This window comes from Salmo trutta, chromosome 7 (assembly GCF_901001165.1).
Source record: "Salmo trutta chromosome 7, fSalTru1.1, whole genome shotgun sequence".
Lineage (NCBI taxonomy): Eukaryota > Metazoa > Chordata > Actinopteri > Salmoniformes > Salmonidae > Salmo > Salmo trutta.
The window spans coordinates 22,987,778-23,010,584 of NC_042963.1; the positions used below are offsets into that span (position 1 = coordinate 22,987,778).

Consider the following 22,807-nt stretch of genomic DNA (forward strand, 5'->3'; position numbering starts at 1 on the left):
CGTGAAGGAAGACTTGCTCATTAAAGTTTTTTAGCAAGCGTCTATGACAAATCAGGACAGGTTGTTTCACTGAGCAGCCATTTTGAACACAGGCTGTAAAACAGTGATCACTAAGATCATTACAGAAAACACCAGACTGATACCTATCAGGAATATTTGTGAGGATAACATCGAGGAGAGTAGCCTTTTCTGGGTGTTTGGAGTCATATCTTGTGGGATTGGTAATAATCTGAGAAAGATTTAGGGAGTCCCATTGCTTTAGGACTTGGTCAGGTGGTTTAAGCATGTTCCAGTTTAGGTCACCAAGCAGGACAAATTCAGACTTAGTGTAAGGGTCCAGGAGAGAGCTTAGGGCAGGTAGGGTACAGGCCGGTGCTGATGGGGGACGATAGCACCCAGCAACAGTCAACAAAGAGCTATTTGAAAGTTTAATGCTTAAAACCAGAAAATCACATTTTTTGGGGACAGACTTGGTGGAGACAACTGAGCACTGAAGGTGATCCTTGGTAAAGATTGCCACTCCCCCACCTTTGGAAGATCTGTCTTGCCGAAAAAGGTTATAACCAGAAAGGTTAACATCAATATTCAAAACACTTTTCCTTAACCACGTCTCAGTAATGACCAACACATCTGGATTGGAGCTGTGAACCTACACTTTCATTTGATCCATTTTAGGTAATAAGTGCTAATGTGCAAAAAACCCGGGCATTTATGAGAGCAGAAATTAGTGATGCAAATATCAGAGCACAAGTCAGAATTAGGGCTAGCAACAGTAGATTGGCCAGTATGGCATGGCTGTCTAATATTAATAAATATTAGACAGCCATGCTACACTGGCATTTAGGATATACCCCACAAACAGCACTGAGTGATCAGCCTGCCTACAGATTAGAATATGTGGACAACTACAAATACCTAGGTGTCTGGTTAGACTGTAAACTCTCCTTCCAGACTCACATTAAGCATCTCCAATCCAAAATTAAATCTAGAATCGGCTTCCTATTTCGCAACAAAGCATCCTTCACTCATGCTGCCAAACATACCCTCGTAAAACTGACTATCCTACCGATCCTTGACTTCGGCGATGTCATTTACAAAATAACCTCCAACATTCTACTCAGCAAATTGGATGCAGTCTATTACAGTGCCATCCGTTTTGTCACCAAAGCCCCATATACTACCCACCACTGCGACCTGTATGCGCTCGTTGGCTGGCCCTCGCTTCATATTCGTCGCCAAACCCACTGGCTCCAGGTCATCTATAAGTCTTTGCTAGGTAAAGCCCCGCCTTATCTCAGCTTACTGGTCACCATAGCAGCACCAACCCGTAGCACGCGCTCCAGCAGGTATATTTCACTGGTCACCCCCAAAGCCAATTCTTCCTTTGGCCGCCTTTCCTTCCAGTTCTCTGCTGCCATTGACTGGAACTGCAAAAATCACTGAAGCTGGAGACTCATATCTCCCTCACTAACTTCAAGCATCAGCTGTCAGAGCAGCTTACAGATCATTGCTCCTGTACATAGCCCATCTGTAAATAGCCCATCCAACTACCTCATCCCCATATTGCTATTTTTTTTTTGTTCCTTTGCACCCCAGTATCTCTACTTGCACATTCATCTTCTGCAAATCTATCACTCCAGTGTTTAATTGCTAAATTGTAATTACTTCGCCTCTATGGCCTATTTATTGCCTTACCTCCCTAATCTTTACCTCATTTGCACACACTGTATATAGACTTTTCTATTGCATTATTGACTGTACGTTTGTTTATTCCATGTGTAACTCTGTGTTGTTGTTTGTGTCGCACTGCTTTGCTTTATCTTGGCCAGGTCGCAGTTGTAAATGAGAACTTGTTAGCAACTACGTTTTCAAAGATATTGTTTATTGTTAAATGTATCCATAGAGTTAGAGGACTCTTGCCATTGAGGGCCTCCATCATTTTAAAGTAGTCAACTGGGTTGGACTGATGGCCCCAATATTTGGGTTGGAACTGGTTAAAGAAGGATCACGTGATTCCATCCGGGCCATCAGGAGGGATCAGCCAAGGGATTAGGCTCGTGAGACAACTCATAGAAGTAGAAGAAAATTGACCACTTCAGAGAGATTGCCTCAATGGCGCTGCCTGTGCGCTCATAGACGCCATATGGGACATATATAAAGATGATATCACTATTTATCTCTGTGAGTGTATCACATCCATTCAATGTATACATAATTTGGTGTATGGATGGAGAACACTAAAAAGTGAGTGTGCAGCATGTCACATGACAATTTGTGACGTAAAGACAATGCTTATAACGACTTTTTTGTAAATAAATATAAACATTTGCATCACAGTCATTGAGAATAACATTATGCATACTTGACAACGCCCACATCTAAAAATCACTATAAAAAAATTATAGCACTATGTTATTTTAAATATGCGTTGTGTGACCTTTCACCTTTTGTCAATTTTAATGCAGGCAGCATTAGCGTAACGGCAGCATAAGCATCATGTCAGCAGCATTAGCGTCACAGCAGCAACATTAACATTTCCGGTTTTCTGCTTTTCCCTTCCAAATAAAGGTCTGCGGCAAAACGCTATGTGTATGATACGAAGACATTTAGTGACAATGGGTTTTCCAGTTGGCCATTGCAAAGTTTTGTCAACTTCTTCCCAAAATTGAAAATCACATTTTTCATTATGCTGCATAAGGGAATGTGTTGCCATTGAAATAGCATGATAATCTAAACATTTATTTTATTTTCCCCCCATTTTTTTGCACGTCTTAACTTTCTTATCCTCCCCAACATCCCTACCACCCCCATACAATTTATGTTTCAGATTTGGTGAGATAGCATTGAGAAATAGTTGGAGCATAAATACATAAATGCAAAGAACATAATAATAGCCTACGGGTAAAAAAATATATAATAACATTTTTTTTTTAAAGAAAGCATTATTTTGAATGTATGCATTTTGTTAATTTACTGGTGCTATTGTTCAAGGATGCAATTTTGAAATGTAATGTTTAACAAAAGTCTTACTGTATTTTTGTTGTATTGCACAAACAAATTGCTCTGTACAGAAAAAAATATTGATTGTGTGTCAAATCAGGTGACTTTTAACTAAAAGCTTGGGCATAGCAAGTGTTGGAGTTTTACTGTGGTCAAACAGCTTAAAATGGAGCTATTGGACACGATACTGTTCAAATATAGCACTGCACTGGCAAGTCTTCCCTGTGGCTCAACTGGTAGAGCATGGTAGAGCATGGTGTTTGCAACGCCAGCATGGTGTGTGCAACGCCAGGGTTGTGGGTTTGATTCCCACGGGGGGCTAGTACAAAAAAATTAAAAATAAAATGCATGAAATGCGTCTGCTAAATGACTAAAATGTAAATGCAAAACGATCGATTGTGTCCAGTCTACTCACCAGAGTCTAGCTATTTTACGAGGCAATAATAGGTCACACAATCACAAAAACCTGAACCCACATCAGTCCAAAAACCCAAGTCCAAGATGGAAACCTTTTGATTAATTGTGACCAGGATGGGTTGAAGAAAAGCGCTGTTAACCTCTGTGATAACCGTTGATAGGCTACAGGCATAATTGGGGTGATATTATAGCAGCATGATCTTACTAGGATACTGCCTCAAAATAAATTGTATTTGTCTAGCCAAAACGCTTGACCTGATTCATGTTTTGGCACGTTCAGGCTGGCCTTGGGCTGATTTACATGTGTAAAGTCTGCAGCCTGCTCATCATTATTAGGATAATGTAGGTCATTTTACAGGCATGCCAGTCAGTTAACACCCAATCGATGAACACCCCATGTACTGGTCACTTACAGTTGAAGTCGGAAGTTTACATACACATTAGCCAAATACATTTAAACTCTGTTTTTCACAATTCCTGACATTTAATCCTTGTAAAAAATTCCCTGTTTTAGGTCAGTTAGGATCACCACTTTATTTTAAGAATGTGAAATGTCAGAATAATAGTAGATTATTTCAGCTTTTATTTCTTTCATCACATTCCCAGTAGGTCAGATGTTTACATACACTCAATTAGTATTTGGTAGCATTGCCTTTAAATTGTTTAACTTGGGTCAAATGTTTCGGGTAGCCTTCCACATGCTTCCCACAATAAGTTGGGTGAATTTTGGCCAATTACTCCTGACAGAGCTGGTGTAACTGAGTCAGGTTTGTAGGCCTCCTTGCTTGCACATACTTTTTCAGTTCTGCCTACAAATGTTCTATGGGATTGAGGTCAGGGCTTTGGGATGGCCACTCCAATACCTTGACTTTGTTGTCCTTAAGCCCTTTTGCCACAACTTTGGAAGTATGCTTGGGGTCATTGTCCATTTGGAAGACCAATTTGTGACCAAGCTTTAACTTCCTGACTGATGTCTTGAGATGTTGCTTCAATATATCCACATCATTTTCCTGCCTCATGATGCCATCTATTTTGTGAAGTGCACCAGTCCCTCCTGCAGCAAAGCAACCCAACAACATGATGCTGCCACCCCCGTGCTTCACGGTTGGGATGATGTTCTTCAGCTTGCAAGCCTCCCCTTTTTCCTCCAAACATAACGATGGTCATTATGGCCAAACAGTTCTATTTTTGTTTCATCAGACCAGAGGACATTTCTCCAAAAAGTAAAATCTTTGTCCCCATGTGCAGTTGTAAACTGTAATCTGTAGCAAACTGTAGCCTTGTTGAGCGTCCTTTCAGGTTATGTCGATATAGGACTAATTTTACTGTGGATATAGATACTTTTGTACCCGTTTCCTCCAGCATCTTCACAAGGTCCTTTGCTGTTGTTCTGGGATTGATTTGCACTTTTCGTACCAAAGTATGTTCATCTCTAGGAGACAGAACGCGTCTCCTTCCTGAGCGGTATGACGGCTGCGTGGTCCCATGGTGTTTATACTTGCGTACTATTGTTTGTACAGATGAACGTGGTACCTTCAGGCATTTGGAAATTGCTCCCAAGGATGAACCAGACTTGTGGAGGTCTGCAATTTATTTTTCTGAGGTCTTGGCTGATTTCTTTTGATTTTCCCATGATGTCAAGCAAAGAGGCACTGAGTTTGAAGGTAGGCCTTGAAATACAGGTACACCTCCAATTGACTCAAATGATGTAAATTAGCCTATCAGGAGCTTCTGACGCCATGACCTCATTTTCTGGAATTTTCCAAGCTGTTAAAAGGCACAGTCAACTTAGTGTATGTAATCTTCTGACCCACTGGAATTGTGATACAGTGAAATAATCTGTCTGGAAACAATTGTTGGAAAAATTACTTGTGTCATGCACAAAGTAGATGTCCAAACCGACTTGCCAAAACTATAGTTTGTTAACAAGAAATTTGTGGAGTGGTTGAAAAACGAGTTTTAATGACTCCATCGTAAGTGTATGTAAACTTCCGACTGCAACTGTATCTATTGATAAGATATAGTCCTGAATTAGTCATTCAGCAGAGAGTTAAAGTGACAGTACAAAAGTGAAGTAGTACGATTTAGACTCAACTTGAGTTCACCGATCTCACAGCCTCAGAGTAGGTGCTGTTACCAAGCCTTGCTGTTCTGGACTTGTTGGACCTCATCCGTTTACTTGACAGAAGAGGCTTAAAGAGGCAATTGGCTGTTTTGTATTCTATGGACACACTATCAGTCGTTTTGCTTGTACAGTAACTAATCACCTGTAGGCCTACAGTTTAGTGAATGGAGTACAAAGTGTTGCTCGTCATTTAGACCTCTGTCCCCCATGACAGAGGTCTCAGCTCACTGGTCACCATAGCAGCACCCACTCTTAGCATGCACTCCAGCAGGTACAGTGAGGGGAAAAAAGTATTTGATCCCCTGCTGATTTTGTACGTTTGCCCACTGACAAAGAAATGATCAGTCTATAATTTTAATGGTAGGTTTATTTGAACAGTGAGAGACAGAATAACAACAAGAAAATCCAGAAAAACGCATGTCAAAAATGTTATAAAATGGTTTGCATTTTAATGAGGGAAATAAGTATTTGACCCCTCTGCAAAACATGACTTAGTACTTGGTGGCAAAACCCTTGTTGGCAATCACAGAGGTCAGACGTTTCTTGTAATGAGGGAAATAAGTATTTGACCCCCTCTCAATCAGAAAGATTTCTGGCTCCCAGGTGTCTTTTATACAGGTAACGAGCTGAAATTAGGAGCACACTCTTAAAGGGAGTGCTCCTAATCTCAGCTCGTTACCTGTATAAAAGACACCTGTCCACCTCACCTCCAAAGCCAATTCCTCCTTTGGTCATCTTTCTTTCCAGTTCTCTGCTGCCAATGACTGGAACGAACTGCAAAAATCTCTGAAACTGGAGACTCATATCTCCCTCACTAGCTTTAAGCACCAGCTGTCAGAGCAGCTCACAGATCACTGCACCTGTACATAGCCCATCTGTAAACAGCCCATCTATCTACCTACCTCATCCCCATACTGTATTTATTTTTTTATCTTGCTCCTTTGCACCCCAGTATCTCTACTTGCACATTCATCTTCTGCACATCTACCATTCCAGTGTTTAATTGCTATATTGTAATTACTTCGCCACCATGGCCTATTTATTGCCTTAATTCCCTTAACTTACCTCATTTGCACTCACTGTATATAGACTTTTTGTTCTCTTTTGTTCTACTGTATTATTGACTGTATGTTTTGTTTATTCCATGTGTAACTGTGTTGTTGTATGTGTCGAATTGCTATGCTTTGTCTTGGCCAGGTCGCAGTTGCAAATTAGAACTTGTTCTCAACTAGCCTACCTGGTTAAATAAAGGTGAAATAAAAAAATGAAATAACACCACATTTAGATACTAAAAACCCAAGTGAATAATTCCAACCCCACTTTTACTTTGGCACCTAGAAATCTTTTCTCTCTATAAGCCAATATGTATTTCATATACAGTGTACTGTATTTGTGGCATTTATTTGACCTTGGAACATGTTTTAAAACTCACCCTTAATGCAAATGTCACTTAAATATGAACAAATATGAATCACTTAATATTTTACAGGTTAATGACACTTCTACTGTTACGTCCCTTACAAATAAAGATTGCAGTTCTGAAAAAGTGCAGTAACTGCAGGCGACTGTGGTTTGTTGGACGCAGTAATTGCAGAAAAACTGCAGTTGAACTGCAGTTATATGGCACTGTAACTGCAGTTGTACTGCAAAATTACTGGAGTAAAAATGTTATTTTGGATGCAGTATTTGCAGCATACTGCAGTTGTACTGCAAAATTACTAGAGTAAAAATGTTATTTTGGATGCAGTATTTGCAGCGTACTGCAGTTGTACTGCACTCCAACCACAGTGTAATGCAGTAATACTGCAATATTTTTTCATAAGAGAGGGAGGGGACTTTTATTTAGAAAAATGTCGTGACCCGGATGTACTTTTTTTTAGTGTTGCTGACGAGACGCTCGCTCAGGCATCGGTGACCGTACTTTGACAAATCGACGGCATGAATTTGACATCAAACCATAGTCCGAATCCTTTCAACGAATGTTTATTTTTACAAGGCTATTAGAACGTTATACTAATAGTTCAGTTTAGCCTTCTATAGCATAGACATGGCGTCTTGAGCTATGTGAAAATGGCTCTATAACACGGTAAGTCACGTTTCCTTGTTTTGTAAGGTCGATGCACCATGTTTATTCCTACGATGACACATAGCTAAGCTTTTTATCAACAGTTCATGCGATAGGTTTAACCAGAGCGCTGATGTTAATAAATTGTATTCTTCAATTGCGTGTGCGCTGTCTGCAGAAAATATTGTCACAATAGCTAGGTTTCCATACAATTGGGATCGATTTTCATGCGAAAGTAATAAATCCGCAAAAGAAAATATGCGAATGTTCCCACCAGTGGTAATTCCACCAAACTGACTTGTTGCGCATACAAATCAGTGCGTGATTACGTAGTGCGCACATGTACTTTTTCGCTTAAGTTTTAATGTACCAAAAAAAAAATCGAAATTAAAATGTTTCCATCGCATTTTCAACTCTACCAAATTATGAATTTTACGACAAATTCCCACAATGTCGAATTAACAAATTCTATCTGCATTTATAAAATTACACTGAAACTTGCTGTTTCCGCAGCTGTCTTGATTTTAAAAAATACGGTATGACATTACTCGCATTAAAAACTGGATGGAAACATGGTTATTGTAGCCATTATTTGTATCTAACACTAACCCATTCCTAGACGCTAACTGCTTAAGTGCCTATTGACGATAGTATCTTATGGTCAAGGGAATTTTGTTAAGGTTTTGACACTTTTTCTGAACGTTAAAATGCATCGCATGTGGTACGGTTTTGGAAATATAAGTAACGTATCTTTCATTTCAGCGAGGAGAAGGATAATAAAAAATAAATAAATTACTACCACCTTTATAGGGTTAGTGATCCCACATGGCCATATCTCCATGTTACATTGCATGTTTACAGAAGACCTAAGTGGCCGCGTGTACTAATTAGCTATATAGTGTGCTCCGAACACCTGTGTGTAAGCGTAACTGTCAGATCTGGCAAACTATCATGGATTGTAAAGGGAAATCCAGCCGCGAGCTGCCCATTGACGCAGGCCTACCAGACTAGCTAAAAGCCTTCTATGCGTGCTTCGAGGCAAGCAACACTGAACAATGCATGAGAGCACCAGCTGTTCTGGACGACTTTGTGATCATGCTCTCCGTAGCCGATGTAAGACCTTTAAACAGGTTAACATTCACAAGGCCGCAGGGCATGCGCTGACCAGCAGGCAAGTGTCTTCACTGACATTTTCAACCTCTCCCTGAACCAGTCTGTAATGCCCACATATTTCAAGCAGACCACGATAGTCCCTGTGCCCAAGAAGGCCAAGGTAACCTGTCTAAATGACTATTGCCCCGTAGTACTCACATCTGTAGCCATGAAATGCTTTGAAAGGACGTCATGGCTCACATCAACACCATCATCCCAGACACCCTGGGCCCACAATTCACATACCGCCCCAACAGATCCACAGATAACGCAATCTCTATTGCACTTCACACTGCCCTTTCCCACCTGGACAAGAGAAACACCTATGTGATAATGCTGTTCATTGACTACAGCTCAGCATTCAACACCATAGTGCCCGCTAAGCTAAGGACCCTGGGACCGGACACCTCCCTCTGCAACTGCATCTTGGACTTCCTGATGGTCCACCCCCAGGTGGTGAGGGTAGGCAACAACACATCCGCCAAGCTGATTTTCAACACAGGAGCCCCACAAGGGTGCGTGCTTAGTCGAATCCTGTACTCCCTGTTCACCCACTACTGTGTGGTCGCGCAAAACTCCAATACCAAGTTTACCAATGACACGACTGGTAGGCCTGATCACCAACATCGATGAGATGGCCAATAGGGAGGTGGTCAGAGACCTGGCAGTGTGTTGCCAGAACAACAACCTCTCCCTCAACATCAGCAAGACAAAGGAGCTGACCGTGGACTACAGGAAACAGAGGGCCGAGCTCACCCCATCCACTTCAACGGGGCTGTAGTGGAGCAGGTCGAGAGCTTGAAATTCTATGTCCACATCCCTAAGGATCTATCATGGTCCACACACACCAACACAGTTATGATGAGTGCACAGCAATGCCACTTCCCCCTCAGGAGGCTGAAAAGATGGCAAAAGCCCTCAGAATTCTAAAGCTGCACTATTGAGAGCATCTTGACTGGCTGCATCACCACTTGGTATGGCAACTGCTTGTCATCAACCACAATGAGCTATAGAGGGTAGTGTGTACTGCCCAGTACATCACTAGGGCTGAGATCCCTGTCATCATCCAGGACCTCTATGTGAACCGGTGTCAGAGGAAGGCCCAAAAAATTGTCAGACTCCAGCCTCCCAAGTCATAGACTGTTCTCTCTGCTACCGCACGGCTGCTACAGATCTACCTCAATTACATCGACTCGGTTCTGGTACTCCGTGTATATAGCCAAGTTATCGTTACTCATTGTGTGTTTATTATTACGTGTTTTTACTTTTCTATTCAAATGCAAACAATTCACACAATGAAGTTATGAAACAATGAATGTGCACAAATTGGCGGGATAGAGCGCCTTCTGGAGAGAGAAGTGCATCTGGGCGCATGGTCAATCCAACGTCTGCATTGGCAATGCAGCATTTACGGTGATACGACCCCCGCAGAAGTCAGAGCATTCATGCTTCTTGTGCTTCGCGGAACATTTACGTTACATTTACGTCATTTAGCAGACACTCTTATCCAGAGCGACTTACAAATTGGTGCATTCACCTTATGATATCCAGTGGAACAACCACTTTACAATAGTACATCTATATCTTTTTTGGGTGGGGGGGGGTAGAAGGATTACTTAATCCTATCCCAGGTATTCCTTAAAGAGGTGGGGTTTCAGGTGTCTCCGGAAGGTGGTGATTGACTCCGCTGGCGTTGTTCCACCATTGGGGTGCCAGAGCAGCGAACAGTTTTGACTGGGCTGAGCGGGAACTGTGCTTCCGCAGAGGTTGGGAGGCGAGCAGGCCAGAGGTGGATGAACTCGGTGCCCTTCTTTGGGTGTAGGGACTGATCAGAGCCTGAAGGTACGGAGGTGCCGTTCCCCTCACAGCTCAGTAGGCAAGCACCATGGTCTTGTAGCAGATGCGAGCTTCAACTGGAAGCCAGTGGAGTGTGCGGAGGAGCGGGGTGACGTGAGAGAACTTGGGAAGGTTGAACACCAGACGGGCTGCGGTGTTCTGGATGAGTTGTAGGGGTTTGATGGCACAGGCAGGGAGCCCCGCCAACAGCGAGTTGCAGTAATCCAGACGGGAGATGACAAGTGCCTGGATTAGGACCTGTGCTGCTTCCTGTGTGAGGCAGGGTTGTACTCTGCGAATGTTGTAGAGCATGAACCTACAGGATCGGGTCACCGCCTTGATGTTAGCGGAGAACGACAGGGTGTTGTCCAGGGTCACGCCCAGGCTCTTAGCACTCTGGGAGGAGGACACAATGGAGTTGTCAACCGTGATGGCGAGATCATGGAACGGGCAGTCCTTCCCCGGGAGGAAGAGCAGCTCCGTCTTGCCGAGGTTCAGCTTGAAGTGGTGATCCGTCATCCACACGGATATGTCTGCCAGACATGCAGAGATGCGATTCGCCACTTGGTTAACTAAAGGGGGAAAGGAGAAGATTAATTGTGTGTCGTCTGCGTAGCAATGATAGGAGAGACCATGTGAGGATATGACGGAGCCAAGTGACTTGGTGTATAGCGAGAATAGGAGAGGGCCTAGAACTGAGCCCTGGGGGACACCAGTGGTGAGAGCACGTGGTGCGGAGATGGATTCTCACCATGCCACCTGGTAGGAGCGACCTGTCAGGTAGGACGCAATCCAAGAGTGAGCCACGCCGGAGATCCCCAACTCGGAGAGGGTGGAGAGGAGGATCTGATGGTTCACAGTATCAAAGGCCGCAGATAGGTCTAGAAGGATGAGAGCAGAGGAGAGAGAGTTAGCTTTAGCAGTGTGGAGAGCCTCCGTGACACAGAGAAGAGCAGTCTCAGTTGAATGACCAGTTTTAACCTGACTGATTTGGATCAAGAAGGTCATTCTGAGAGAGATAGCAAGAGAGCTGGCCAAGGACGGCACGCTCAAGAGTTTTGGAGAGAAAAGAAAGAAGGGATACTGGTCTGTAGTTGTTGACGTCGGAGGGATCGAGTGTAGGTTTTTTGAGAAGGGGTGCAACTGTCGCTCTCTTGAAGATTGAAGGGACGTAGCCAGCGGTCAAGAATGAGTTGATGAGCGAGGTGAGGTAAGGGAGAAGGTCTCCGGAAATGGTCTGGAGAAGAGAGGAGGGGATAGGGTCAAGCGGGCAGGTTGTTGGGCGGCCGGCCGTCACAAGTCGCAAGATTTCATCTGGAGAGAGAGGGGAGAAAGAGGTCAAAGCATAGGGTAGGGCAATGTGAGCAGGACCAGCGGTGTCGTTTGACTTAACAAACGAGGATCGGATGTCGTCAACCTTCTTTTCAAAATGGTTGACAAAGTCGTCCGCAGAGAGGGAGGGGGAGGAGGATTCAGGAGGGAGGAGAAGGTGGCAAAGAGCTTCCTAGGGTTAGAGGCAGATGCTTGGAATTTAGAGTGGTAGAAAGTGGCTTTAGCAGCAGAAACAGAGGAAGAAAATGTGGAGAGGAGGGAGTGAAAATATTCCAGGTCCGCAGGGAGGCTAGTTTTTCTCCATTTCCACTCGGCTGCCCGGAGCCCTGTTCTGTGAGCTCGCAATGAGTCGTCAAGCCACAGAGCAGGAGGGGAGGACTGAGCCGGCTTGGAGGATAGGGGACATAGAGAGTCAAAGGATGCAGAAAGGGAGGAGAGGAAGAATCAGGAGATTGGTTGGAGAAGGATTGAGCAGAGGGAAGAGATGATAGGATGGAAGAAGAGAGAGAGCGAAGGTTGCGACGGCGCAATACCATCTGAGTAGGGGCAGAGTGAGTAGTGTTGGAGGAGAGCGAGAGGGAAAAGGATACAAGGTAGTGGTCGGAGACTTGGAGGGGAGTTGCAGTGAGATTGGTAGAAGAACAGCATCTAGTAAAGATGAGGTCAGGTGTATTGCCTGCCTTGTGAGTAGGGGGGACGGTGAGAGGGTGAGGCCAAAAGGGGAGAGGAGTGGAAAGAAAGAGGCAGAGAGAAATGAGTCAAAGGTAGACGTAGGGAGGTTAAAGTCACCCAGAATTGTGAGGGGTGAGCCATCCTCAGGAAAGGAAGTTATCAAGGCGTCAAGCTCATTGATGAACTCTCCAAGGGAACCTGGAGGGCGATAAATGATAAGGATGTTAAGCTTTAATGGGCTAGTGATTGTGACAGCATGGAATTCAAAGGAGGAGATAGACAGATGGGTCAGAGGAGAAAGAGAGAATGTCCACTTGGGAGAGATGAGGATTCCAGTCCCACCACCCCGCTGACCAGATGCTCTCAGGGTATGCGAGAACACGTGATCAGACGAGGAGAGAGCAGTAGGAGTAGCAGTGTTTTCTGTGGTAATCCATGTTTCCGTCAGCGCCAAGAAGTCGAGGGACTGGAGGGTAGCATAGGCTGAGATGAACTCTGCCTTGTTGGCCGCAGACCGGCAGTTCCAGAGGCTGCCGGAGACCTGGAACTCCACGTGGGTTGTGCGTGCTGGGACCACCAGGTTAGAGTGGCAGCGGCCATGCGGTGTGAAGCGTTTGTGTGGCCTGTGCAGAGAGGAGAGAACAGGGATAGACAGACACATGGTTGACAGGCTACAGGAGAGGCTACGCAAATGCAAAGGAGATTGGAAAGAAAATTAACTAAACAACTGGGGAAGCGAGAGAGCAGCCCCTACCTCATTAACCATTCGCTGAAACACTCAAATATAACTATTCCAACTTCCACTTAGAAATTATAATTGATGTAAACTACAGTGGTTCAATTGTTTCCAGGAATAGGCTCAAACTTAATTTATTCAGCTAGATAACTTGGTACAGTATTCTTCCGTGAAACCCACCCAATGCACCGTGTCTTATGACGCCGTAGCTAACTAGCATGCTAGCATCCAATAACACACGGTTGCACCAATACTTGGTTACAACAAACTATCAATGGATCATTCGTGTCCGTGACTAGTTCCTTTTATAACACAGAAGTAATTAAACGTTGGCTAGCTAACACAGTGGACTACACAACTCGTTGCAAAAATCTTATTGACTAAAAATGATACAGTACTGCTTGCTGGTAGCTGGTAGAGTTGGCTAGCTAGCAGTGGCTGCGTTTACCTTTATCTTTGATACAAAGACAACTATGTAGCTAGCTAACGTTACACTAATCAAATCGTTCCGTTGTAATGTATTTAGTTTCTACAGTACCGCTAGTTGGTAAAGTTGGCTAGCTAGCAGTGGCTGTGGTGTTGTGATGTTAACGCCGTTTGGAAAACAGCGCGAACAAACGAATACAGCTGGCTAGCTAACCTTGTTCGTTTCTCAAAGTTAGTTTCTCAAAGCTACACCTTTAGCTACACCTTTATCCTTGATGCAAAGACAACCATGTAGCTAACTAGCTAACATTACACTAATCAAATCGTTCCGTTGTAACGTAAGGAATGTAAGGAAATGTAATATTACCCGCGGAGCAAAGAACAGCACAACTACTCACTCCAGCATCCGGAACAGTACAGAGCTGTTGTCAAGGAAGTCATTTTGGTTGACGGTAGAAAACAATCATGTCAATGCGGAGCTATAACAGAGCCCTCCGCATTGTTACAAAATTTGGGAGCCGATGCGGTACGGAGCTTGATTTGGATGAAGCATGAATTGGCTTTTAATCTAGGTGTCCGCAATGGGTTAGTTCACTGAGATGGGCTCAAATATATATGTTACTGCTCAAATTAAAACAATCTCGGTCGACCAACAGCCTAACGACCAAACAATCTACCAGTCGACTAATTGGGGTCAGCCCTAATAAATAGTCACTAATCTGTTTGCTACACATTAACTTAACAAACTAAAATCGAAATATTTATCTAGACACACTTCATGCAGGGTTCCCACGGGTCCTCGAAATCCTTGAAAGTTTGTGAATTTGAGAAAAAGTTTTTGAAAATAGACATGGGTCATTGAAAGGGCTTGAATTTATATGTTTTGTGCAAGAATAGAAATTGAAGTTCTTTTAGTTAAGTAAAAAAAATACGCGTCAGTAATGGGCTACGTTCCGCTGTCTGCATGTGTGTCTTCTGCTGTCTGTGCATCCTTGTTTCACGCGCCACCTGCCTCGAGAGTGCGACGTCACGTGCGTGCATGAGTGATTGAAGTCGAATGATGCAGGTTAAACAGCGGCAAGCAAACGAGAAAGCTAAGCTTAAGCGAACCTTCAGCCATGCCTGGAAAATGTAAATTCCAGGACTCGTGGCTCACCAAAGACATTTACAAAGACTGGCTTGTTAAAGATCTGCGGGACATCCATATGGCCCAATACAGAGCCTGCAGCAAATCAATAAAAGTTCACGCCATGGGCGAAGCAGCTGTGACGAGCCATGCTGCTGGAGCATCACACGGGACGGCACTCCGCAAGTTAAAAGCAGGTAGGTCCTACCCCTGGTAACATGTACAAAGGAATACAACAACCATACTTAGTTAGTTACTAACGTTAATTAGTTAGCTAGATTATTCTGTCTCTTCGTGGTTAGGTAAATTAACTTTAACGTTACAGAATTATTCGGTAAAATTAACGTTTGCTATGTTGTTGTTAGCTAACGTTATCTAGATGTCTCAGTCAGTTCTCCCACAGAATCACACCTGTCAATATAGTGCTAGCAAGCAAACGTTAGCTAAGTTGTTAACGTTACGTTAGCCAACTTGCGGCAAGCCGCGCTGGACAGTGAACATTTAAAATAAATGACAGTTTGCTAACGTTCGCTGGAGTTGTTAGTGAATAACGTTTCATGACTAATGCTAGATAACGCCAGCTAGCTAGTCATTCATCAGACTTGGATACAAATTTTCTTACAGCTCCCACTCTATTGAACTATGTGGAAAAGTCATCGTCATCTACATCACCACCTAGACAGTCTTCTACAACTGTTACCACATTCACCACCACCTCAAGACAAAGAGGACACATTGCGGGCTAAGACATTGTGGTGTCTGAATATGATGGAGTCTCACTACTCTTTCCACTCTAGTGAACACACGGGTGAGTGGCATGGTTTATAAACTGTCACCTGTAACATTAAATAATTTTTAGGAACATGTTATGTTTGTTTTCGGATTTCATATTCTCTCTCTGTGACACACATACACGTTCACACACAGGCTAGAAACAGAAATAAGTGTTTGAAATCAATATATTTTTTTTTACTCTTAGGTGTGCCGTTCTCAGCGATGTTCCCAGACAGTGCAATAGCCAAGACCTTCGCATGCGGGCCAACAAAGTCCAACTATGTGTGCACACATGGCTTGGCTCCTCATTTCAAGCACTTATCTAAAAAAAAAATGTCTACTGGGGAGGAGGACTATGTACTTCACTTTGATGAGAGCCTTAACAGAAAAAAACAGTCAAAGCAGTGTGACTTTCACGTCCGTTTATGGGATGAGGAAAGTTGTGACGAATTTAAGATTCTACATTTATGGGACATGCGACTGCATTGGACCTTAAAGCTGTCTGTGAGAAGCGCACCGAAGATCTACCAAAGAAAAACATGGTTCAGATCTCCATGGATGGACCAAATGTAAATTGGTCATTTTACTCAAAGGTTGAGAAGCCCTATGAGAATAAAGTAGTCCTACACCTTATAAACATAGGCAGTTGCGGTCTCCATATTGTACATGGAGCATTTCAGAAGGGAGTGGAAGAAACAGAGTGGAAAGTCGACGGTGTACTGCATGCTATGTACCAACTTCTGAAGGATACTCCAGCCCGTTGGGAGGACTACTTTAACATCATTAGATCCCTCAATGCCACTTAAGTTTGGCAAGACACGGTGGGTTGAAAATGTGCCCGTGCTTGAAAGAGCTTTAGAGTATTTAGCCCATATGGCAACATACGTGAAGGTTGTAGAGAAGAGATGTCCAAATCCAGACACAAAGTTCTTTGAGGTGATTCAGGAGGCTGTTAAGGACCCTCTCATGACAGCAAAACTGAATTTCATCTTGTCAGTGAGCAAAGTAACACCATTCCTCACACGCTACCAGACCGATAAGCCCATGGTGCCATTTCTCTCTACAGACTTGATCAAGTTGCTTAAGAGCTTGATGAGTAGATTCATTAAGCCAGACCTCATGAAAGAAGCAAAAACCCCTCAAAAACCTCTTGATGTCGAGCTGGCCCAGTCATCCAATCACATAGACTCCTCACAGGTCGACTTGGGCTTTGTTACTTGAAGAATTGTGAGAGACTTGTCTGCAGGGAAGAAAATTGGACAGAAAACATTGGACTTCAAAATCGCTTGCAAGAAGTGTATGCTCACAACTGTTAACAAACTCATTGAGAAATCTCCATTGAAGTACTCTCTGGTCTCGCATCTTTCTTTCTTGGATCCAAGGGGAATGGCAGGCACAAATGGAAAGATGCTGTGTACAGCAAAGTTGAAGAAGGCCCTGACCTACCTTGTAAATAGTCATCGGGTGAAGGAAGAAGATTGTGATGATGACATTCGACAATACTCACATTTTTATTGATGACATTGTCCAGGCCCAACACTGTTTGTAAACTTTGATCCTGTCCAAGACAGCATGGACACATTTTGGACAAATTTTTACATGAGTAATGTCAGAGCTCAGAAATCTGTGGAGACTTTGCCGCCAACTCCTCTTACTGTCACACGGACAAGCCTCAGTAGAGCGCGGATTCTCCATCAATCGGCAGATTGAAGTGGAGAACTTGAAGGAAGATTCATACGTAGCACAGAGATGTATAGTTGACCACATAAGAGCTGTGGGTGGCATACATGTGTGCATTGACAGAGCGCTGCTGATGTCAGTGGCATCTGCAAGGCAGAGGTATGTGACACATCAAGAAGAACAGACAGTGAAGAATGGAAGAGCAAAAAAACAGAGGAAAGACCTTATAGATGAACTTAAAGGGAAGAAAAGAAGACTGACAGATTACATAAATGCTCCCAAGACCTCAGCAGACAAATTTGCACTCAAAGCGGAGAGCACAGGCAACCTCACTCTTATTGCCAAGTCCAATAGCCTGAGAAAGGGTGCTAAAGATAAAAAATAAAAATAAAAAAAAGCACAAATAGCTGAAATAGAAACACTGCTCAACAAAAAAGTGAATGACCTGAAAAGCAAATGAAGGGGCATAGCAGCAAAAAGCAAGGGTTGGGCACTGTTTTAACAGTTTGAGAAAGGGCAAAAAACTACTCAATGAGCAAGTGTTCAAAAATGTAATAAAAAAAGCTAATTAACCAAAAAGGCCAACAACCCCAGAACACAATGGTTGGGGAAATGTTTTATTTACTTTGATCCAATTCATTTATCTAATCTTTGTTGCAAAATATTTTATGGTCATGTGTTTTTTTTGTTTATCTATTCATTTGGACATGGTCATGTTGATAAAAAAAAAGGTTGTGTTTTTGCTCTGCAACATGTTTTGTGTTGTGAAGCTGGTGCTAATGAAATAAACGAGGAGTTACTTAGCTCTTCAACTTGTAAATAAGTCTGTCTTTATCGCTCAACTTACACAATATATTGTTTTGCTGTGCTGTGTTCGAGAAGGCAAGAGACCACATAGTCTGCCATCAGCACAATTGAGAAGTGTTCACACATTCAAGCCTCTCTCTCTTTTTAATTGTTGTCTGTGAGCTTCTGTAAAGCCTGATAGTTCACATCATAAAAATTGGCATTGCTGTAACAGTAATTAACCTTGATGAAAACATGGACGTAAATGTGAAATTCATGCATCCAAGTTATCCAGCAAAATCATTTTCTTGGCCAAACGGAGAGGACATATGCTTGTTTTTGGTGCATAACATCTGCACCATTAAGGAACAAACCACTGCAACTGGTTGCCAATATCAATTTGGATGTAGCGACATCACTGCAATAGATGCACTGAACAAAGAAAGAATGAAATGAGGAATGAGTAGTCCTCAAGGCAATTTTTTTGGTTTTATATGCTTTTTATTTTATGTATGTTCTAACTTAAACACTCAATTTACATTTATAAATCATCATATGAAGGTTGTCTTAAATGAACATTGAGGGTGTGGGGGACATTCAACAGCACCATCTTGTGATCAGAACCTGGTAATATGCTGTTGTATGATGGTACATAAACTCAACGATTTCAAATACTAATTTCTCTGAACAGGGGAAGATGGCCATCACCAAATTCATTGAGAATACATTACATGGTATGAAGAAAGAAACAATACTCCTAGTCGCAGCTTCATAGTACTCGTCAGACAGCGAACTGATGCTGTATACTTGCCGTTGGGGTGGGCTTGGTTTGGGGGGTCTGTGGTTGGCTTTTGACAATTTATTTGGGTTCCTCAAGTAATCATTGCTAATAAGAGGTCTGGTTCAAATCAGATGTTGGTTACTATATTTATTGAATATTCTATAAATTGAAATGGCCAATTTTGGTGCAATCAATTAGCTTAATTTCTCAGAGTTCAAATTGTCTTTAAATAAACAAATAATGTTGCAGGAATGCTTATTATATCTGTTTCTAACAACAAACTATTTCAAAACAATCTGAGATGGTGAGTGATGAAATCCTCTTTTTGTGCTTTTTGAGGCAGAACGACCCATGATGTCTACCTGCCTCAATGTCCTTCTCTTGGTCCATCAGGTGTTGTGGAGGGCGCGGTCCATTCAACAAGGAGCTGTGGACACCAGCAGGCAGGATGGAGGAGAAGAAACGCAACATCCGGATCATTGAATGGGAGGACCTGGACAAGAAAAAGTTCTACTCCCTGGGTGTGTTCATGACCATGACCACCAGGGCCACAGTCTACCCGTTCACCCTCATCCGCACCCGGCTGCAGGTGCAGAAGGGCAAGTCCCTTTACACGGGCACCTTTGACGCCTTCTACAAGATCCTGAAGGCGGAGGGCCCGCGAGGCCTCTACCGAGGCTTTATGGTTAACACCTTCACCTTGATCTCAGGCCAGGCCTACATCACCACCTATGAACTGGTAAGGAAGTACGTGTCCCAATATTCCAGCAATAACACAGTGAAGTCTCTGTGGGCAGGGGGAGCGGCGTCCCTGGTGGCCCAGACCATCACTGTGCCCATCGATATGGTCTCTCAGCAGCTAATGATGCAAGGCCAGGTGGGACACCTGAGCCGCTTCAAGGTCAAACCCAAAATAATGATGGCGACATCCAAGAGCAAAGTGACTTTCGGACAAACCAGGGATATTGTGGTGCAGATATGCGCCGCTGACGGTTTCCGGGGATTTTACCGGGGATACGTGGCATCCCTCCTCACCTACATCCCCAATAGTGCGGTGTGGTGGCCTTTTTATCATTTTTATGCAGGTAGGCGACTAAGCAAGCAGTACTAGATTTTAGCTAGGTTTTCTATGATATTACATGACACGGGCAATTCTAAAGCTGCTTGAAATGCATCTGAAATGTTTTTGCGCCTTACATTTTCACTATGTTTATGTTTACAGAGAACCTTTCCAAACTAGCCCCCAGTGATTGTCCTCACCTGCTGCTGCAGGCCATCGCCGGGCCAATGGCAGCAGCCACAGCCTCCACCATCACCAATCCCATGGATGTTGTGCGGGCCAGAGTGCAGGTAAAACCACAAGTATATTGCTTTGTCTGTAAACAATCCTTGTTATGGTTTAACTGAACGAAGAGTGACACATTCATATTCAGTGTTGTCTTAGTTAATCCTTTTTGTAATCACTGGTGACATGGTTTGCAAACCATTTCAAGTTTACCATACCAGATTCTCTTATTGGACATGCAGTGCATTTGGAAAGTATTCAGACCCTTTTTCCACATTTAGTCACTTTTACAGCCTTATTCTAAAATGGATTTAAAAAAAACAATCTACACACAATATCCCATAATGACAAAGCGAAAACAGGTTTTTAGAATATTTGGCACATTTATAAAAAAGATGCCTTATTTACTTAAATATTCAGACCCTTTGCTATGATAGTTGAACTTGGTGCATCCTGTTTGCATTGATCATCCTTGAGATGCTTCTATAACTTGATTGGACAAATTCAATTGATTGGAAAGGCACACACCTGTCTAGATACTTGATGAAAACCTGCTCCAGAGCGCTCAGGACCTCAGACTGGGGTGAAAGTTCACCTTCCAACAGGACCCTAAGCACACAGCCAAGACAACACAGGAGTGCCTTCCGGACAAGTCTCTGAATGTCATTGAGTGGCCCAGCCAGAGCCTGGACTTGAACCCGATCGAACATCTCTGGAGAGACCTGAAAATAGCTGTGCAGCAACGCTCCCCGTCCAACCTGACAGAGCTTGAAAGGATCTGCAGAGAGGAATGGGAGAAACTCCCCAAATATGTGCCAAGCTTGTAGCGTCATACCCAAGAAGACTCGAGGCTGTAATCACTGCCAAAGGTGCTTCAACTGAGTAAAGGGTCTGAATACTTATGTAAATGTGATTTATTTTTATTTTTAATACATTTGGAAACATTTCTAAAAGCCAGTTCCTGCTTTGTCATAATGGAGTATTGTGTGTAGATTGATGAAGAAACAATGTAATACATTTTACAATAAGGCTGTAATGTAACAATGTGGAAAAAGTCAAGAGGTGTGAATACTTTCTGAATGCACTGTATTTTGGGGGTATATACTGTTCAAGGCACTTATGAGTTCAATTCATTATATTTTACAAAGCAGGTTCAAGGGGTTTTCAGGCCAACATTTACAAACATGGATTTTTCAGGGGATATTTAAATGTTCATAAGAATGATTTGCCTAGCTTAAATACATAGCCAGAAAAATTCCCATGTTAACCAAGAAACAACTGAGTAGGCATTTGTCAAGACTCTGAAGGGACTCCTCATTTGTCTTTCTACCTCGATCCATCTATTTCTCTATGGACTCTAAAGGTATTTTTTTGGGTGATATGAACCTTTCTCACTGTGGCTAAGGTGGAGGGCAGGTCATCGGTCATTGCAACCTTCAAGCAGCTGTTGGCAGAGGAAGGACCCTGGGGGATGACTAAGGGGTTGTCTGCCCGCATCATCTCCTCCACCCCCACGGCCGTGGTCATCGTGGTGGGCTACGAGACCCTCAAGAGACTGAGCCTGCGGCCTGAGCTGGTCAACTCTAGACACTGGTAAATACCAGAGGGACAACCAGGGACAGACCCGGGCTAGACTGGGCCAGATAGCCAGGGACACTGTCAAACACAGACAAAACATGGCTACCTGGTCCCCCATATTGCTGATTCGGTTTGCCTGTCAAAAACTGTTGCCTTTTTTGTTTTAATGTGAGGTAGGTGGATTTTATCATGTTTGGGCAGAGGAATTATGATTCATACCTTTTTGTTTTCAGGGAGTACAACTGTAGATATTGGAACTTGTCAATTAGAGGTATGGAGAAAAATGTGTGAGTTGTTGCAGCAGAGTAAGCAAATTAAAGTAATTAATAAGGAGAGTAATTTAATTTACCAATTATAAGCCTTGGTAAATTTTACACTGGGTTAAACTAGTTTTCAAAAGGGACTCACAAACCCTCTGTTGCCCTTAAAGAATGGTGTTTATGTTAACTTTAAATGGTACATGTTTTCAGCTTTGTATTGTTCATGTATTCACCCAGTGGTTGCGTTTCACTGGCAAAGGTAATGTAGACAACCCTGCTGAGAGCCTGTCGACAGGGCAGGTTATTACATTCAACAAAGTTCTCTTCCTATGGTGAGAAAGGACCAGGGCTATGTTGAATAAGAGCAGAACCGCTCTCTAGTACCCTTTTTCTCTGAATATGATGTGTAAAGCAAGTTATTCAAAGTAGGCTTGGGAAACACTATGGCATGGTAAAATTACTGGTGCTTCCTCAACACATCTCAATTTAAAAACAGTACTACCTACTCCTGCCCTCAATGCTTGTCGACTGTTGGGAATAGTACACTATATACAAAAGTATGTGGACACCCTTTCAAATTAGTGGATTCTGCTAGTTCAGCTCCACCAGTTGCTGACAGGTGTATAAAATTGAGCACACAGCCATGCAATCTCCATAGACAAATATTGGCAGTAGAATTGCCTTACTGAAGAGCTCAATGACTTTCAATGTGGCTGTGTCATAAGATGCCACCTCAAATGTATACCCTGCTTGAGCTGCCCTGGTCAACTGTAAGT

The 22,807-nt window shown here is 43.1% G+C and overlaps 1 protein-coding gene across 4 annotated transcripts; it reads left to right on the plus strand.

Annotated features, from left to right (window-relative positions):
• Positions 1 to 7,411: 7,411 nt before the first annotated feature.
• Positions 7,412 to 22,102, plus strand: slc25a44a (solute carrier family 25 member 44a). Of its 4 annotated transcripts, none has more exons than XM_029758442.1 (4): positions 7,412 to 7,628; positions 19,252 to 19,993; positions 20,131 to 20,258; positions 21,599 to 22,102. In XM_029758442.1, the coding sequence occupies exons 2-4, from the start codon at positions 19,279 to 19,281 to the stop codon at positions 21,788 to 21,790; spliced, it is 1,035 nt and encodes a 344-aa protein (XP_029614302.1). In that variant the 5' UTR covers positions 7,412 to 7,628; positions 19,252 to 19,278; the 3' UTR covers positions 21,791 to 22,102. The 4 variants fall into 4 exon arrangements, with proteins under 4 accessions (XP_029614302.1, XP_029614304.1, XP_029614306.1 ...); XM_029758444.1 differs by having other exon boundaries at positions 19,302 to 19,993; XM_029758446.1 differs by lacking the exon at positions 7,412 to 7,628 and adding an exon at positions 14,135 to 15,084 and having other exon boundaries at positions 19,302 to 19,993.
• The last annotated feature ends 705 nt before the right edge of the window (positions 22,103 to 22,807 follow it).

Bases quoted from the DNA above. Each gene is read 5' to 3' on its own strand.
- slc25a44a (XM_029758442.1), top strand. From the start codon at position 19,279: ATGTCCTTCTCTTGGTCCATCAGGTGTTGTGGAGGGCGCGGTCCATTC. The intron at 19,994-20,130 runs GTAGGCGACTAA...TTATGTTTACAG, and splicing joins TTTTTATCATTTTTATGCAG to AGAACCTTTCCAAACTAGCC. The intron at 20,259-21,598 runs GTAAAACCACAA...ACTGTGGCTAAG, and splicing joins TTGTGCGGGCCAGAGTGCAG to GTGGAGGGCAGGTCATCGGT.